The sequence below is a fragment of the Girardinichthys multiradiatus genome, chromosome 15 (genome assembly GCF_021462225.1).
Source record: "Girardinichthys multiradiatus isolate DD_20200921_A chromosome 15, DD_fGirMul_XY1, whole genome shotgun sequence".
NCBI classification, from domain to species: Eukaryota; Metazoa; Chordata; class Actinopteri; order Cyprinodontiformes; family Goodeidae; genus Girardinichthys; species Girardinichthys multiradiatus.
The window spans coordinates 20,142,494-20,163,105 of NC_061808.1; the positions used below are offsets into that span (position 1 = coordinate 20,142,494).

General features: G+C 37.5%; 1 protein-coding gene across 1 annotated transcript in view; it reads right to left on the reverse strand.

Annotated features, from left to right (window-relative positions):
• Positions 1-16,503, reverse strand: part of sgk1 (serum/glucocorticoid regulated kinase 1) — a 40,046-nt gene extending 23,543 nt beyond the window's left edge. The window contains exons 1-3 of the mRNA XM_047388174.1: positions 16,155-16,503; positions 15,574-15,733; positions 10,534-10,773 (exon numbers count right to left, since the gene is read on the reverse strand). Of these exons, the coding sequence (XP_047244130.1) occupies positions 10,534-10,773; positions 15,574-15,681 (348 nt within the window). The 5' untranslated portion in view covers positions 15,682-15,733; positions 16,155-16,503. The remainder of the gene's footprint in view (positions 1-10,533; positions 10,774-15,573; positions 15,734-16,154) is intronic.
• Between the last annotated feature and the right edge of the window lie 4,109 nt (positions 16,504-20,612).

A 20,612-nucleotide genomic window follows, 5' to 3' on the forward strand; every position in this document is an offset into this window, starting at 1 on the left:
CAAAGCCTTTTTCATTCAATCCCACAAAAGAACATTGAAAAGGCTTTAAAATACTTCTCTTAGTCTATAAATCACTGAATGGCTTAGCACCAAAATACATAACAGACTTGTTGTCAGTGTATCAACCACCCAGACCTCTCAGGTCTTCTGGCTTAAATTTTCTCTGCATACCCAGAACCAGAACAAAAACATGGAGAAGCAGCTTTTAGTTCTAATGCTCCACTAATCTAGAATAAACTCCCAGAAAACTGTAAAAGCACCAAAACCCTAGGTTGCTTTAAATCAAGATTAAAAACTTATTTGTTTAGAGTGGTTTTCAGTCCAAATTTCCTTTCATTTTCTTATCCATCATTCTATTCTCTTTTTTTTTTTTTTATTACCTCTGTTGTTTGATTTTCTGTATCATTGTAATGTTTTTCCTTATGTACAGCGTCTTGAGTGCCTTGTTGCTGAAAGCGCTATATAAATAAACTTGACTTGACTTGAAGAGAAATCAGCAAAACCCACTGTTGGAGACACTCCAGCAAACTTAAAACTGTTCAAACTGAGAGGAATGACAGACAGTCAGAAATTGCTCATGGACAAAAGCTGGACCTCCGGATGGCTGCACCGTTTGCAAATAATAGCTTCCCAAACACATTTGATGCTTTAGTTGTAACATATAATCTATAAACTGATAACAAAACTCGATTTTGAATTATTTACTGCAAAAACTCTCCAAGTGTAGTAGGGAATATCAACTTCTCACCCAATAAGGGTAATACAGAAATCTTGTCTCTCAAACGCCTTTACTACGCGATTTATCAGATTTCAGTAAAACAAATGTAAAACAAGTATCTGCTCACACCCCAGGAAGGCCTAGGAGATGCAACTGAAGTATTATATTTTGGTACAGAATAGGCCCGTCTGCACAATGCTGCAGCAGCAATGGCAAGCAATGTCCTGTGCATATTTAGGCAGTATATATTTATCTGCTTGGCATAAAAATGAGAGATCATGCAACGCAAGTTCCATTCCACTGCTTAAACCACATTCTTCTACTGCCAGCACGCTTGGCTGTGCACAAAAGAAAAGGAAAGGATTAGGAGGTTTCCATTGCCAAATTTATGTTAAACAGATTCAGTTTCCAGATCCAGGGAGAGTTCCATAATTAACATTCTATTTAGGTGTATCTGAATTGATAGAGAAAATAAATTGTAAGAATAAAGACAGAAAATAATTGTAACGCAAAAAGATGAAGGCTATGAGGGATACAAGGTTGTATTTTGATTGGGGGAGCTGTGGTTTCAACAATAGACTCCTGTGAGTACTGCCAGCTGCTGGAAATGGGCCAAACTGACACAAGCCTGCTGCATGCTGAAGCTCAGCTTGCACCTCCTCTGTTTTATTTCTCAGCAAAATAATTTTCCTGGGTGTATGCAACAAGGTAAAAAGAAAGTTCTGAGCCAATTAGATCCACTGTTCAGAAAAAGCAAACACAGTTTGGGAATGAAAGGCATTTCGCCCTGATATTGAAACAGTATGCATGGCGAACCAACATCTTGGAGAGGGATTTTGGCTCCCAGTGGTTTCGCTGTAACTCTAATTGGACCTTGAGGGGTATATCTTCTACTGCCATCTCGCTCCCAGGGCTTGCTAAAACCCTGTTTGACAGTAATTCAATTAATAGCAAATGCTGCTAAGGCTCAAATCCAAATTAGGGGTTCCCAAGGCTAAATGAAATGATTGGTAGGTGAAAAGAAAAACTGGTTTAGAGAGTTTAAAGGTTTTTACACTGCCTATATTTTTAGTTGTGATTTTTTTTTTACTGTATTTTGAAGAATGTCTGACAACTTCGGAATGTTGTCATATCATCAGTAAGTCCTGATTTTCCACCCAGCCCTTTAGAGTTTAGACTTGAACGGGTGATGACTGAAGTACAGAGTTCATGTCATTGCCTGATAAATGGCCAATAATACGTCACTAGTAAAACTCTGCAATGTGAAATTGGATTCTAAACTCGTCATTCATTAGCCCTATCAAGAAGTGCTCCCTTGTAAATTCATTTCCAAGAGAAGACAACGTCAAGAACCAAAGTCTGGAGAGCAAAGTCCAGCAAAGGTTTTTTTTATATCTGAGATATATAATGCACCACAGAAGCCAGGAAACTTTTTTTCTGAGAAAACGTTTACAGCCAGTATATAAAACTAAGAAGAGGGGATTCGTTCGTCTGAGATCTCATTTACTTGTTAAATGATTTAACACCAAACTTTAGTTTTTTTCCAGCTCACTGTTACTGTCTTCTCAGCTCAAATGTTCACAAGTATTTTTCCATGTCGAGGTCCAGTCTCAAGTCTTCCAAGGACAATCCAAATCAAGTCTCAGGTCTTTGAAGGGCAAACCAAGTCAAATCCCAAGTCCAAGTTCAGATTAGTTTTAAACTGGAACATTATCATTTTAACACTTAATTTTAAAACTTCTTATGGGCCCTGTGATTTTTTGGGCAAAACTAATAAGATGCAGTATTAATAACATAAATATATTTATGGTCAAATTTCAATAGTAAAAACAGAGTGACACCTATTAACATTCAATTTCTGATAACAGCAAATACCATTTATTTGAGTGTTGTGGTAAGGACTTAGTTATCAGCTGGTGTACCCTTTCTGTCCAAACCAATTCTTCTTTATTATATAGTGCACCATATGCTGTTTGGCTAGGGAGAAATTCCAAGTCTTTGGAAACCATATACTAAATGTACAATAATAAAGCACAACATATTTGTAAGTAAAGTACACAGTAAAATACAAAATAGAGAGGCTCAATATAGAAAATAAATGTGAGAGAACATCGAGTAGGATGAGAAATAGGGGCTGGCAGTAAGTTACGTTTATTTTATTCTAAAACAATCCAACCATTTTAATACAGGGCTCACTTCTAGAGACATGGTTGTGGTCAGTATTGTAAAACTACTGCCAAGATGAACAGATTGTTATGAGCTAAGATCCATGGTCTACAAACACACTTGGCAAAAAACAACACACCCTTTCACAAGGGGATTTGTGCATCTGAAGGTCAGCTGGTAAGATTGGCTCTTACAGGGACGCACACATTCACTTGTGAAAGGGTTTTTTAAGTTTATAAGCCAGGTTCGTTGGGTTTTTAATGGTTCATAACAATCTGGTCATTCTGTCTGTAACTGCAAGACTTGAGTCTCAGTTTTGTAAATTAATTCCAACTCAAATCTAAATGTTGGACTCGAGTCCTTATCGTTGGTTTGGTGTTATTCAATGCCTCAGAAAGATTTGTTTCAAATTTGTACAACAGAGACTTGGCCTGTACGGTTATGTCACTGCTAATGTAGAACAGAGGAGGTTACCATAGATCAACCCCTAACCATTATCTCTGCTGAGAATGAAACATGCGGCCACCTGACTCATTGACACGCTTATCATAAATGGAAATGACCCACTGAGCATCTGCCAGATTATCTGAACTGGCAGTTTTTTGTCCATGAGGACAAAGGTACAAAATGATCAAGCTAACTCTCACAGAACATAAATAACATGTGCTTACTTCACTATCAAATGAAGTGGGGTGTTCTAAGCAATTTCCAGATTTAGATTCAAGCTTTTATCCTCTAGCTTTTACCGCTACATTTGTCAGAGGTGGAATCAAAAGTCATCCACATCTCACAGGGATGAGTGGGATAAAGATAAAGATTTCTGTTCCTCTTGGACACACTCGGCTTCATATTTCTCTCTGGATTTCTTCAGCTGTCATCTTCTCTGCTTCACTTCCTGGCTTCCTTCCGTTCTCCTGCATGACTGAGTTTTGGACAGCAAACACAAATGGGGCCAAAGAGGTCCAGGATACATTTACTGATTACCACCATCAATAATTACACCAGACTGTAAGAAAATGCCTGAAAAATGGAAGTATTGGATAACTTAGATGATAGTTAAGACCTTAAATAATATATGGTGTAATATAATACTTGATAAAAGGTCTCAGTCTGGCTTTATATAAGAAAATGCAGCCCTTTCTACCATATAAATAAGTAATAGATGAAAAGCCTTAGAGCTATACTTGGGAAAGTGCAAGGTAATTAACACCCTGAGCATCCTGTTGCTGCAGTTTCTTTGAAAATAAGTACTCACGTGGAGTCCTAATTCAGTCAGATGTGAAGACTCAGACACAACGTGTGCATATTTTCACATTCATTGCAATATAATTATCTCCAAATGTTGCTGTACAAAAAGTTAGAAATCTACTTAAATGTGATGGAAATCCATCAAAGCAAGAATGTGCATCAAAATCATCACTTTTAAAAATGTTTCTTTGTATTGACCTACTTTTTCATTGGCTTCAATTTTTTACCTCAGTGTTGTAAAGTATGGTTCTCGCAACTCCAAAAAAGAATCAATGAAATTTGGGAATATTCTGCAGATAAATGGTGAGATGTGTTTAAGGTCTTGCATTTATGGGTCAAGAGAGGTTGAACTGGTATGATTACAGGAAATCAACCTGAGTTCAAAGACAAAGATACTCACAGCCTCTGGACATGATATTCCAGTTCACTGTTGGTAATTAGTATCGTTCTGTAAACAGATCAGTTTAAAGCTTGTAAACCAGTATAAGAAATGTTTACTTCATGAAACAAAAAAAAAAAAATGTGTTTTTACAGTAAACTGGGGTTTTACATGTTCACATATTTACTTTTGTATGCACTAAAACTACAGAAACACATGGGAACTACTATGCTATGTTAGCAAATACTAAACATTTCATTCGTACTGTATATACTACAAGAGACAGTTTTTTAGTTTGTCACTGTTTTCTCTACCTATGTTGGTGGAGGTTGAACACTTAGTTTAAGTTGTCTGAAATTTTAAACAGGGCATCCCCACTGAATACTAAATGCACTTTTTGTTTAAATAAAGAATAATGGCGATGTTAGCATGAGTCTTTAGCAGAAGTGCCACAAGACATTAAAACACTACAATATATATAAACGATAAGTGAAGCCTGTCTCAGAATGTGCTGTGCAGTTGCTGTCAGCATTTTATTTCATCTGATGAAGTTAGAGCAAGCTCATATTATGAGTTTTGGATGCTTGACACCATGCCATATCTATGTTAGACTTTTACGTTTAAATTAGAAAAGAAGCAGTTCTAGAGATGTCCTGTTGTTCTGACGAGCTGACCTCTTGTCAGGCTGATCAATCAACCCCTTGGATACAAAAACATGTAAGAATCTTCCACCAGTTTTAAAACCATCTTTGTGGGAGTATACTCGTACAATTAAAGGCTTGATGTTTTCAAGCCTTTAATTCTGTTAATTACGATGATTTTCTGCTTACAGCTAATGAAAATGTAAGAACATTACATCACACCAATAAAAATATTTTTAATACAGAAATGTGGGCTTGACAAATGTATTTAATACCTTCTTAAAGGTTATTTATTTTTAAATTTGACAAACGAGCCTCATCAGAACCCATATTCTAAGCTATTAAATATGACTGTATGTAGATGGGTCAAACCTGAACTAGCTAATTTTACACTGAACAGAATTGTTTAAAACTCATACCATTTTTCTTTATTTGTAATCTTAGAACTAGGCAACATTGAAAATCATAGTATATTGACTACTGTAGTCAAACATACGTTGGAATATTCTACACTGATTATGAACACTCTTAGTTTTCCCAAAATATAGTTTTAATCTCATCTTGGTTCTTGGTACCCAAAATTGTATATTGTTCTATGTGGTGAGCTGGATGGATTGTTACAACCCCAGTCTACAATGATGATTGCATTGCAGATATGAACCCTTAAATGCTAATCTGTTGTACTCTGAACTTCTATAGGTTCAAGAATTATATTTCATCCCATCCAGTGCAGTTTTATTATAAATCTATTGGATAAACGTTGCCCCAGAAAACACCATAAAAGTTCTAAACAGCATTATTACTTTCAGAGCTGTTGATGGTGGCACTGTTGCTAGGCCTGTAGGTTTTCATCAACAAAGTACAAAGTGTGTTCCTGCATGTTTACATGTGTCGAGTGTAGTTAATCCACATGGAAATATTATCATGTTGTTTTCTTTGTTCTTAAATATCAGTGGGCAGTGAGGGCTGCGAAGCATGACATCGCCTTTAGATTTTTGGAAATGAGAGGTAAAGAAGAAAAAACTGCAAAAGAGGGAGATCACATGTCAGGACAAGGAGCTCTTAGTGGGAGTTCATGTTCTTTTTGTTTTGATCAAGTCTAACATGAGGAACAGTAGAGGCTTGATTCCAGAGATTACTGGAAGGGCTGTGCTCACATTACATTTATGTGTGAGTGTATGGCAGTCTGGTTAGTAAACTGAACACCACAGTATGTTCTGTTCAGGAGGATTAATAGTTTTGATTCCTCTTCATGCTTAAGCAGCATCAGGGCATATGGCAAGCTTGAGCATCATCTTCTGGTTTGTAATAAAGCTGTCCTCTAAGCTTCTGTTTCCTCTTTTTACGTCTTTCACATCAGCTCCAGCATTACAACCAGAAATTCTTGTTAATTTTTCAAGATCCATTCTCCCCTCTACTTACAGAAACCCTTTCTACCGGCAGTCATCAAAAGTGTCGGTGAGGTGACAGCTAAAGAGCAGTGGGACGAGCTTTTTTGCATTTTTAATGTTGCTGACACTTTGTAATTGTAAGTAAAAGATGCTGTGTTGGCTTTTTAATGTGGAGTAGAAAAAGGTGAGATCGGGAAATCTGTCAGGTAGGATTTACTCTCCCAAGAGTAAAAAGCTTTTTAAAAGTGTGTGTATTAATTCAGATGTCTTCATGGATTTGAAGAAAGTTTAATTTCAGTTCATATCCAGGTCTCCAGTTCTCCAGCAACATACCACAACAACAACTCATCTGCTGCCAAGTGCTGATTAAAAAATTACAAATTCTTGTAACACAACAAGATGTACAATCAGAGAAGCTACAGTGAGCAAAGCAAATGAACACTACCTACAGTTATCAGTGACATTGTGAAGTCCCTGACTTTTTGACAGCTACAATCTACTTTGATGGGCTGATAAATTACATAATGAAACCTTGCTCATTTGCATTTGTGTCATGCTGAGGGTGGGCTCCATCAGGGGAAAGCAGCGACTTACAAGTAAAATTATTTTGAAGCTCTGAAAGTGTTTACTAAACCATTTATAGGGGCTGACTTCCAAAGCATTTGGACAGAGTATTCAAAGATGTCATACTGTGTTTATGTACAACAATATTTGACCTGCAATATTTGAAAATAAGGTGCAAGATCAGATGAGGACATCTGCCCAGGTTGCTGCTATGTGAGATAAATGTGAGGCTGTCAGTCATTTATGAGGCCTGACTTCACACATTCACACAATGCTCTATAGCACTATAGAGCATAGAATCAACACTGGGTTCTCTGTGCAGCATGTTCTAATCTCAATGCAACACCGAATATTTCTGCAGACTCATAACTTATTTTCCCAGATAAGAGACACTGTGGACAGATTCATCCATTTTACAGAGACAGATCAGGAGTTTTGAAGTGAGATGCTGTTAGAAGGTTATAAGTAGTTTATAGACTCCCTGCAGTAGATAACTCTCTTGTCATCAGTTAATATAAATCCAAAAGAAGCTGCAGCAGTGAACTGGTTGTTTTAAACAATCTCAGATCAGTTTATAATGATTTTGATCAGAATTGATTTTCCTATATATTGCTTCATCCATTCATGCCTAAAACTTATATATAAATATAACAATATGACAGAGATAGCTTTTTCTGTTCTTTTGGTACTTGGTGATGCGCCCTGATAGAATAGCACTCTACACAGTGAACCACAACACTATCAGAAATCGCCATTGCCTGGAGGATGATGCTAACGGCTAGTCTGCAAAACCAAAGTGGACCATCATAAAACAACTAAGAGCTCAACAATTTCACAGCTGTTCATAAAAATGCAGTTTTATTAACCTTAACATCGTCCTCATGTTTGTTTTGGATGGTCACTGGAAATACCTGTTTCTTTCTCAGCGTGTGTTTCACACAGGAAGATCATTGGTGGCACACTGCCTCCAGCCTCTATTTTGTGAGTTCATGATTTATTTAAATAACCCTGCAATTCAGTTGTGACGATAGTTTAAAGGTTCATAAAGTAGCTATTGCATACCACCATGAGGTTTTTGACATTCACATTTTTTTAAGATTGGAGAATTCCTCTTTGGTCTTGACCTCCCTCGAACTAGCTATTAGCTTCAGCGTCTGGGAACAGCTAGTGTCTGGATTTATACAATATGAAAAGTGATCTTCAACAGGTTAGACAAGCATACCTGCTTGTATTTAGAACCCCATTCCAAAAATCATTGACAATCTCTTTGGCAACACATACTATATGGTATAGATAGGGTGTGGGTGGAAGACGCTACCCACAAGCAACTAGAAGAAAATGGAAAAAGGAGCGGATTGGAAGGACAATAGATTTTCTAAAACATCTTAATACTAGTACAGACAGCAGAACTAGCCTTAACTCTGAAAGAGTGTGGCTTAGATTCTCTATGGGATGATGATGACTCATTCCCTCTTAACGCCAAGGAAACTGGAAAAACACACACAGACACAAAGGCGGGGTGAACTGATGGATGCAATGAGTGATAAGCAGAAGGTTAGCTGCAGCCACAATATGGTGACATTAGAGTAGCATGTGTTAAGGCAAGGCTTTTGTTGACATTTTCATGTTTTCTGACTGAATGCAGGCCTCCTACTGTCCATTTTAGAAACACTCACCAACTGTGGGCAGCAGTAAACCTCAGTATTTTGTTTGCTTTTGTGTTTGTATTACATAACAACAATCATGGTGGCGCCTCAAGACAGGACAAAGAGAAACAAAACAATTTCTGCAATCCTTTTACTACCCACTGCTTCCCTAGCTTCTTTCAGTAATGCTAATAGGTTAACCGAGGCATGTCTGAGAAATGAATGAAGTTATGGCTCGTAAACCTTTTCCACCTGCAGACCAGAGGGGAAACATTTTTGCTTGCGCAAACAGCAGATGAGAGGGTGGCCACTGCCATTGCATCACAGACAATATGAAATAGAACATAAAGTCCTTACTAATCATTCATATACCTCCTACAATTGGTTAAATACTCTTTAAAGATAAGTATAGCTTATTTTTCAATCAGTGTACATATCAGATGTAGTAGTAGACAAAATCAGAGGTTAATGTACTTATGAGGAGCAGGATGTTTCAAAAACAGCAATGACATTATCAGCTAGAGTCTTGGCTTGGATCTTTAGGAGTTTGTGTGTTGTTCCTGTGCCTGCTGTTGCCTCCCATAATCTAACTACATGCATGCTGGAGTAAGTGGAGATCATAGTATTTTTAGCACACAAAACAGTTTGATTTGCACCTCTTTGCTATCAGGATAGATGTTGCATGCATTGCTGTAAATGTGATAAGTAATTATTTGAATCTATACCTCATTAGTCATTTAATTCACTTATTTAAAGCAGAATATAAAAGCAGTAATCTATTGCTGTAACAAACAACTCAGATCCCATAGAACTTCAGGATTTGTTCATACACTGAACCATACACTAAATCTGTCGGTAAGAGTAAGCAGATTAAATTGCACATAAGGCTGATGTTTAGATGTTTAGAAGACAGAAAATGTTATTAGTTATTAAAATAAATTGTAAATTCTGATTTAATTCATTTTATTTAGAGTCCCTAAGTATGTTCAATATTTGGTCAAATTAGCCACTGACCTTTTCCCAACAGTCTTAAGCATATTCAAAATCCAATTTCTATTTTCTTAAAAGGCCCCTTTTTGTTTGTGAAATGCACCATAACACACAGATGATGGCTGAACTATAGATTGAAAAACATTTCCCTGCTAAAATGCCCATTAAACAGAGAACACAAGTAAAAAAACTTAGTTCTTACAAAACATTTTTTACTCTGAGCAAGTGGGTAGGTTGCTGGAGGGATGTACTGTACATTATGTAATTTTAGAAAACCTCTGGGCCGCTTCGCCCCCTTTCGCACCCCTTGCATATCAGTATTTCAATGAATTATGGAATTACATACTGAATTGATATAGTCTATCATTCAATTTAACTGTCTATCATTTTCTAAAGATGTTATATGACAACCTTTTAGAATAGATTGTGGTTCTAATTCCAATTTGGGTTAGCTGACTCCTATTAAAAAAGAAAGATTGTGACCCCTGATTAAACCAAAATAGTTATTACCAACCTTCTGTTAGTAGGTCGTATTTAGTCACATAATCACATTTTCTAATTAAAGGTAATGAGTAGTTAATAAAAAACAAATCATAAAATTCCATTAATGATCAATAAAAATCCTGAAGCAGTTCAGAAACAGTAAATCCTATGCTGCCTTCCGCGCTGTGGTTTTAAGTGACCCTGTAAAGTAAAAACTGGTGATAGTATGTCTGAATGACATCACAAAATGGTTGTTACACAGAGTCATGAGAACACAAACAACGTCCTCTGTTTGGTCATCTTTTACCTTGCAGGCCTTGCCTTTCTCATGCCCGCTGGGTTGGCCAGTTTTGGTACAGGGCGAACATGGCTCCTGGTGGTAGTAATGACATCCCTGCAGGCCTGTGTAGTGACAGCAACTGTACGGCGAGGGGAAGTGCGTGTACCATAGGTCCTCAGCCAGTGGACACCTTGGACATGGATAGAGAAGGTTTTTCCCCTCAGTTTTTTCCACGTTTATCTTGGGATTGCACATCCATCTCCGTACCTGCACAGGAAACCATAATATCAATGCAGTTTCTTCTTGTTTGATCTCACCTTTACTTGTGTTTGCCTCTCACATGCAAACACACACATATGCAATGTTAGCCTTGCAAGCTGTAGTGTTTGATCAAGGTCAAAGCAATTTGTCATGCTATTCCAAATTACATAGGATCACAAAAACATACTTAAAAGAAGTTCAACCATGCCCTGAGAGATGAGAACACACACTGACATACACAAATGACCAAATCATGTTGATCTGATGCTTTGATGACTGTCAGATATTAAACTCTGCCAGAGCCATATTATAAACAGATGTGAAGTCATGTGCAGCCAGTATTGATTCAGTACATTATGTTTACTAGTGTTATATACACAGCACAGTTGCAGGTCAGCACATGAGGAACAATATAAACGGCACACACAGTGACTCAGCTCTTTCCCCAGAACCCCTGCCACTACTTGCAAAACATAGGTGCGTAGGTGAATGTGGGCAAGTGAAGTGTTTGCAGTTATGAAGGAAAGATATAATAGAAGTGAAGAGGAAAAAGACAAAAACAGAAGCACATGACTGACAGGGATAGAAAAGCTTTTTAATAGGAGGCTTTGAGAAAACTCATCCTGCTGCGCGTGTTGAACACTTAGTAAACATACACCGCGGGGCTGTGGCCTGTGTGACGGAGCAAGTTCAGACAGCTGGGACTCACACACACAAAGACACACACACATACGGAAACATGTTGAGATTGGGAGCCTAAAGTCAAGGGTAGCCAGACAGCATGTCAAGCCATGTTTGGTGTAGAGAAAAAACTCCCCAGCAGGTGAAAGCATAAACAACTACAGCAAGAGTGGCAAAATCCACAAACAGTGCATAGCTGAAATAAAAACAAACCAATGCAAGAATCCTCAGAAAGAGTCCTGGACTTTATTATCAAATACAGGACAGTACTCCGCTTTGTCTTGCAATAGATTAACACATAGTATTGCATAATTTTAAATGGTTATCAAAGCATTTTACATACAAATCTTAAAAGTGTGGTCCAGTTACTTTTTCCAGCTGCTTGTCTTTCAGGGTATGTCTCTACCGGTTTTTAACATCTAAAGACAAAGAAGATTTACGTAGATTTTCAAAGAAGGCATCAAAGCAGTGAATGAATACATGTAATTATGTAGCAAACCAACAATTCTAAAATAATTTAAAATATGTTATGTTTTAGGATCCTTAAAGTGTCAGGTGCGGTGTAACGGAGGACCACAGAATGCAGACGAGCAGGCAGCATGACGGTAAGTGAAAAGGTTTAATTAACAAAACTTACTAGAGACGGTGAAGGCAAAAACAGACATGGGCAGGCTGGCAAGACAGGCTTGGCATGATCAAAGGACAAGACATGAACAGAGAAAGTGATCCAAAATGTTTCCGCGAGGAATGAACGGAACAGAGGTGTATATATGGAGCAAGAACAAGGTGAAACGAGGAGACTGATTTGCTTAGTGCAGGTGAACCGAATAAAGTTAATTGACAGACAGGACAGGACAGGACAGGACAGAACAGAAATTCAAGCATACAAACTAATGGAAACATAACTAGAAAAACATGAAACTAAAGCATAACCAGATCCAAAAATCTAACTTGACAAAACATGAACTAGAAGACAAAAACTAAAGCATGACCAGGAAAATAATAAACAGAAGCATGATTCAAAACCTTAACTGTGAGAAACATATGAGGAAAAAACCCGCAACCAAAAACCAAACAACCCCAAATCATAAAATAAAGCAGTTACCCTTTGCTGTAATGACTGAAATTTTAACCTCTGGCCCGTATCTCAGTAAGGGTCTGGGAAGTTCTTTCAAGACTCTTTGGAAAACCATTTCAGGTGACCACCTCATGAAGCTCATGGAGAGAATGCCAAGAGATCAAAGCAGTCATCAATGCAAAGGGTTGCTATTTTGTGATAATCCAAAATAGAAAAATGTTTAGAGTTATTTCACACTTTTGGTTCACTTCATAATTCCATGTTGTCTCTGGTGAGAATCTACAATTCAAATTGTCATGAAAATAAAGAGACCCATTAAGTGAGAAAGCCGTTCTACAACCGGTAGTTTATATCGATGTTAGATTTCCTTCCATCGTTTCACTATTCTGGGATTAGAAATTTACAGATTCCAATCTGGAATTTTGCTCACTTCTTTAGGAAATTAGGCTTGTTTAGACCAAGATGGAGAGAAAAGCAACCCTGAATCACAGCAAGTATTGTCTCTGTTTCAGAGCTGTGACCTCACACTTGGCTGAAAGCTTCCGGGATTTTTTTATTCTTGCTGCCAGGATGGAGTGCGAGCACACCGATCATTAAATAGATTGATAGACAGAAAGATAGTGACACATAAGAGGAGACTAACATACTTAATATATTTTGTGATCTTGTTCAGTTTAAAGGCAAACACATGCTTCTTGTTTACCAGAAGGGGAACAGAAATTGAATGAATGCTTCAGTCCACATATTTTTCACAAGCTTTAAGAAATGTTAGTCGTTTCCTTCCTTTTACCGCTTGCGGTCAAGACACTGTTTGATCTCACCAGTAAATTATTCAAATTAGGGAAAGCAAGAGCTGTGCTGCTTGTCAAGCTCGGTATAATTACAGCAGGCAGCACACTTCAGCTCATCAGCCAAACAAGCCTCCAGCCGATTAATGCATTGCCTCACTTTTTACTCAGTCAACTCTGCTTTTATTTCATAGCCATCTATAAATCTTTATCTGAACATAAAATCCTCAAATGTAAAGAAATCACCATTGTTGTTTCTCTAATGATGTGGTATTTTATCTAGCGTGGTATGACCAAACTAATTCCTCTCTCCTCAACAACAAAATTAAAGTTTTATGAGAAACTATAACATATAAAGTGTGTTCACAAATCCAGAACAACCCATTATCCTTGATCATTTGGTTTAAGAATCAATTTGCAGGGTAAAGAAGTGCATAATCCACACAAAGACTCAAAGGAAAATGCTGCTTTAATGTCATTGCAGTTAATGGTAGCTGAAACATGTAATGAGGAGGTTTATTTGTGTTTTTGTTTACTTAGTTTTCTCTGAAGATTTTTACGTCGTTTTTCATGGACCTTGTAAAAACTTAAGCTAAAGAATGTATTTTTGTTATTGTCGTTCCAGCTAAAGGAAACAGAGGATGCTCGGTTCTCTTTTTAATGAGGAGATTTTTACCACTGGGACCATTTTAAAACAAAAATATCTGGCAACAAAGAGAGGGTGCTGCATTCTTAATGCTGAGATGTTTCTGTTATATAAAAAAAAAAGTTTTCTCTGATTTTGATGCTTTCGCTGAACATAAACTTGATTTTTGACATGGCCGCCACAGTTATTTCTCTTCTTTATCCTCTAAGTCTATTTGTTCTCTTATACATGGTCTGGTATACAAAAGTATTCATACCACATAAATGTTTTCGCATTTTATACACAAGCTCCAATATATTTTGTTAGGGTGTTTTACATAAATCTTTGTTAAGATTTTATGTAAAACACACACAAAAGTGAGGCTTTTTTTTAACTAGGAAGGGATACATGGTTTTCACATCTTTTTATAAATGAAAATAGATGTTTTGTGCATTTGTTTTCGGTCCCTTGAGTTAATTCTTTGTGCAGCTATATTTCCCTGCAATTAGGTGTACAATTGTTTTTATGTTATGCCTCTACCAGCTTTGCACATGTAGAGACTGAAAAAATAGCTCAGTCAGCCTCTATGAAGACAAATTTTAAAGTTTTGTCACAGATTATTAGTTAGATTTACATTATTTGTTGATTGAAACTTCTCTATTGCAGCTCTGGCAGTATTGGGCTATGTCCTGTTGAAAGGCAAACTTCCAGTCTTTCTTGCAGGGGCCATGGGCAAGAGGCAGGGTCCCCCCTTCACAGGTGGCAAGTCCACTCCAGTATTTAGTTACACCCTTCTACCCATCATCTCTCACGACCTCTCTTGCCTCTGTTGAAAAAAGCATTCTCACAGCATAATTCTGCTTCCACCATGTTTCACGGTGGGGATGGTTTGTTGAGGGTGATGGCTAGTGTTACCTCACACAACATTTTGCATTTAAGTCAAGAGGTTGACTTTTTGTCTCATCTGAGCAGAGCACCATCCATATGCTTGACAAATTGTGGATAGGCCTGTGGGGTAAAAATAATAACCAAAGGCCATATAGAGGAAAATCCTTTGGCTTGTTTGTACTTCCTAAAACTAATCAGAAGATCATCAGATCACACCCACATTATCTCTTTACTAGCATAAATGACACCATATTGGTTTAGTAAATATTTTTTGTGGATCTTGAACTTTTCAGTGAACTGTTCAAATGCCTTATTGTACAGGTAAAATATGCATTAAAACCTGCTCTAAATTAAGTTTTATTTGTGCTATTTCTTGACAAGTTATTTTTTGCAATATCAATGCTCAGTCATTAAAAAAAAAACATGCAGATTTTGACATTTAAGAAACTGTCTTTGTGACGACACAGCAGAATCATGTTCAGGGTGATCCGGACCAGGCTGAACTGAAGGATTTTCATGCTTGTTAATCCAAGGAGAGATCACACACACTGTACACACCGACTCAGAGTGAATTCAATCTTTCGCCTGATTAGAGTGGCTTAGCTTCGACTATGACATCATCTCTGGCACACACACTTAAACACACACACACACACACACACTCTGACAGAGAGGGATTGGGAACATCTGTATGTTTAGGTGCATGAAAAGGCAAAGTCATAAAAATCATCCCAAAGAAAACTCACCTTCCTCTTGACAAACTGAAAGGCAGAGCACTTTTTAAAGGAGAAAGCAGTTTTTTCTCCTCCACCTCCCCCACCACCTCCTCCTCCACCCCCGTTAACCATCTTCATGGCCGACACCGGCACCCCGCTTGTCTCCGTAGATCCCAGGATGACGGGAGGACTGACAGGGAGAAAACGAGAGAATGTTTAAAGCGCCTCGGAAAGAGCAAGGGATCGAAGATGGGAGAGATTCTGTGTGACAATAAGCAAAAGGGACGGAGGAGAGGGAGACAAGAGGAGGTGGAGGAGGCATGTGGACCACAATGTGAGAGAGGGAGGCAGGATGATGCAGTTAGTGTGGGATTACTGTGGAATATCAACAAAACTGAAAAGAGATAAGGATAAACAGTAGACAGAAAGTAGAAGGAAAGGTGAAATATCATTAGAAAGATGAAAATTTAGTGAGTTGAGGAAACAGCTTTGTTTACAAAAGTCTCACCAGACTTAAAGCATCACTAAACTGCAATATGTATGAAGTTTAAGGATTTTTATTCTCAGTGTGTTACTCAGAAGTAAGAAGTCATGCCTGCCTCCATCTGTACCTTTATGCTGTTGTTTCTGCTGATTCTGCTGATCCCACTGCAGCCTTTTTGCTTGTTTTTGAGAGTCCCAAATCAGGAGCAGCAAGTCATCTCGTCAGTTACAGGTGTCTCCTTCAGTTTCCTCACAGAACTAAGTCTTCATTCCCGAAGGCAGAACAGAGAGATGTGACGAAGAGTCTGTGATGAGGTTGTTTTTTAACGAAAGCATGTCACTGAGTGGAATCCGTGTGTGAGTGTGTGTCTTCAGCAGAGCAACAGCTTGAGATGCACTGTGGGTGAATGCTCAGAGAAGGAAAATTCAGGAGGGGTGTGTGTGGGTGCATGATGAGGGGAGAATGATGTGTCCAGATGCAGTTCTGCTACTTTATGAATGAAAGGCTCTGCAGTGGGAAGCTGCTGCCTCCCCTCCCCTCCCCTTCTCTCCTCTCTCTCTCTCCATCACTGTTCCTTATCTCAAACTCACCCTCCCTATTTTTCCCCTCTCACTCATCAGTCCGCTGCAGTTGAGGTAAGCTCCTCCCATTTTCTCTCCATCCATCGCTCTGTCACGCCGAATTCCTTGGAGGTTTTCTTCCCCTTGGCTAAAATCGTCCCAGCGAGGACCAAAGAGGGCAGTGAGACCCGCATTTTGTCCGCACTCCTCTCTAACTCTGGAATGGCTTGAAGCACAAAACATTTTAATCGTTTTGTCTGATTTGTTCCAGCTAGGTTTAAGCTCTAAGCTCTTGGTTTGATAACCTTTAACACTTAGGCAGAACTTTCATTATTTGTAAAGTCCATGTTGGCTCACGTTAAAAGCTCAAAATTTTACTCTTACTGTTTGATTAATTCTTCAGTGGTACAATTGAATTTCAAAATGTAATTATGTCAGGTTCAGTACCTCAATGTGTCTTACTCTGATGATGTGAACATGGAGATAATTTTGGGAATGTTTACCACTGCTGACTTTGTACAAAATGGTGGTTGATGGCACTATTTTTGCAACTTTTTCTTAGATATTCTAGTACAAAGTTTTGAATATTTTATTTTGATGTTTTGATGCATTTCATTTTTCCTTTACCTTTTTTCCACTATTATAGTGCTGCGATGTGTTTTATTAGCACAATCCTAGTTTTTCTTTTTTTTTACTTTTTTATTCAATTTTCTGCTGTTTCCCATCTTTCTGTTCCTTAATTAACGTTCAGTGTCAGTTCAGTTCTGTAGACACACAGAAACCCTATCAATCAAAAGAAAGTAAAAAAATCTAACAGGTGTATTGATGCAATGAGCCTTGACCTTGAAAATATCATTTATCTGTTTTTATTTACATTTTATAAATAAGGGAATATTGAAAATGAGCAATTCTCAATAATCACAGGAATCTCACCATTGGCATTAAAGAAATAAAACCCTTTTTTAAATTGTGAACAATCTTGTTTTCACTGCTACTTTTGATAATTAATGAGCTACAGGTCTTTGCGGTAGGAAGGTCTCTTTGCAATCACCCTAATCTTGCACTGGGACTCTGGCTGGGCCACTCTGCACTGTGTGTTGAGCAGGTGCCCCACACACAATACAGATCCCGAGTTTGATTCCAACCTCGGGACATTTGCTGCATGTTTTGTCCCTTCTCTCTCTCTATCCATTTGCTCATTGACTACTTTGATTAAAGGCCATTAGTGCAAGTACAAGTCTTAAAAAAAAAATTAGCTGGTAAAATAAAAGATTACTTTAAACTTGTATGTATATGTCACGATTTAGCTTGTAGGCTAAAAATACAAGTTACATCACACCAGAGCACCTTCTTCCACATGATTTGAGGCAAACTGTAAATGCAACTTCAGATGGTTTTCTTTTAACAATACCTTTCTTCTTTCGTCTACTGGCAAAGGTCGAGGGTCAAATGACTGAACTGTCCTGTTAAATCTTGCAGGGTAAATGTAAGGGTGGATAGATTTCAAGTAAAATAATAAACTTATTATAAAAAACACTTTTTTATTACCAATATATAACTAAAGGGCAATATTTGCTTCTCTTGTGGCTGTTACATAACGTTTGCTATAAATGTTGCTATAATCACCAAATTGTTGTAGGTTTTCCAAAAGGTATCCAGAGGAAACGACCAATAAACTTGGTTCAGGAATTTCTGCATCACAAAAGTAATAAAAGACCAAACTTTTAAATTCTTGCCTCATTTCATTAGGCCACATGAATAGAGGAAGAAAAAAGCATGCTTCAGATAAAAACACCAGGGGAATGCTTCACTGAATCCAATCAGAAGAAAAAAAACAACCAGGTTTACTAAAACATCTCCTCATAGAGCTCTAAGGGTTCTGTGGTGCTATTACAGTCTGACAGCAGCATAGCCTTACATAACCACCATGGATTCTCTCTCAACTGTATAGCTGCATTGCACATGAATAATTCTATCTAAGAAAAGGTTCATTGCTGCTGTTGTGAAATGCAAAAAAAAGCTTCTGAATAACTAACTACAGATTCTCCTAAATGTTACACAGTGATTGCCAAATATCCTCAAAATAAATAAATGGTACATTTATAGATTTAGATTTTGTCTTCAAACCTTTGTAGGTGTGATAGTGTTATAGATAGCTAGAGCCTCATCAAAAATAAAGAAGATAATTGGAAACACCACATCTGCATGTGAAGGGTTCTGATTTATGTGATTCTACTATGCTTTAAATTTAGTGTTATTTTCAGAGACTTTGTGTCCAAGAATGTCCAACAGGCAGCCAAGTGGGGCTGTTTTAAGGTGTTCTGACGGTCAGAAATGGTACACACTGAGACTGCTAATGAGCTCCACTGGGTATGTGCACATCATTGAATGATCAACACATAGCTGGCGGTTAAAGAATTGCTAATGCTAATTTTTCTCTGCGTTTTTGGTAAGAAAAATATAAACTAATTAAACTCAAATCCTTAATAACCTATTGTTAACATTAACTGTGCAAGCAGATTTACGGCATCACTAAACTATCTGTTAAACTACCAAATCTAGCATATCTGTTAAAATAATGTGGTGGCCTTACTTTAAAACTCATATATTTTTAAAGGGATGGTTCATAAGTGAGGTTCTATTCAAATATTATAAGCAGTTAACATCTTCCCTGCAGTAGGTAACTTAAGCTAAGGTCTGGATCAAGAGGGGTCAAAACTAAAAGGGATTTCCCCATTTAAAAACAGCTCCAAAGAATATTACAGTAGTTTATGCAAAAGTTATTTTTGTGTGCCCTTAAAAAGTGGCATCTGTTGCTTTTGGCAAATATGTTCACATAATTAAATTCTGTTTTTTTTAAAGGAAATTGAGGTTGGAGGTAGTGCACAAACAATAATCTTCTGAAGTTAAACCCTTTCTGAGAACAAAGCATGTGAAGCATTTTCAGTCAGAGAAACTGCCTGAAATAAAACTGAGCTTGTCTAAATTCTAAAATAGTGTTCAGTGAAAGCACTGTAATATTTTGGCTGCTACTTTTATATCGGACACTTATGATGACCAGAAATACTTTACATTCCAGTCTCAGTATGTGTTTAACATGGAAACACCACTGGAAGCCTCCTACCTGTAAGTTCTGTGTAGCTAATGACTGGATTCTATGCAAATGGTTATTTACTTAGAATAAAATGCAAACAAAGGTTTATAATCTGCTTACACAAACTGCTATGGCATTTAAGAGATTGGAGTTTCTTTAAAAGATAAAAGTCTGCCTTGGCCATGGATCTTCTCACAGCAGCCATTAGCTGCTTCTGAATCAAGCCTATTGGATCAATGAATCTGGATTTAAGTGACATCTCAATAAATTTGAAAATTATTGAGTTATTAAGTTTGTTTATTTGTCTAATTCAATTTAAAAACTGAAACTAATAAATTAAATAGTTTTACTACACACAGAGTAATATATTTCAGGTGTTATTTGGATAATTATGGATTGGGAAACCCCAATATTTAATTTAAGAAAAATCTAGAATTTACATGAGACCAATAAAAACAGTTTTTTTATCACACAAATGCAGGCCTACTAAAAATTATGTCCATCCACTGTTCAGTATTTGCACTCAATACTTGCTCAGGCTCCTATTGCATGAATTATTGCATCATTGAAGCATGGCATGGAGGGGATCAGCATGTGGCACTGCTGAGGTCTTTGGGAAGCCCAGGTTCCTTTAATAACAGACCTCCCTGAACAAGTCCTGCTGGTAAAGGAAATTATCATCTCTGTAATACCTGTTAGCAGAACAAGAAATGCTCTAAAATGTTCTTGTAGATGACAGCACTGTCTTTGGACTTAATGCAACACAACAGATCAACACCAGCAAATGAGGTGGTTCCCCAACTTCACAGTGGACCTTAGGCAACTTGGATTCTGTCCCTCTTTAGTTTTCTTCGAGACTCTGGGACCTGGATGTCCACATAAACTTCAAAATGTTATCTGAAAAGAAGTCTTAGTTCAGCAGTGGCCCAAA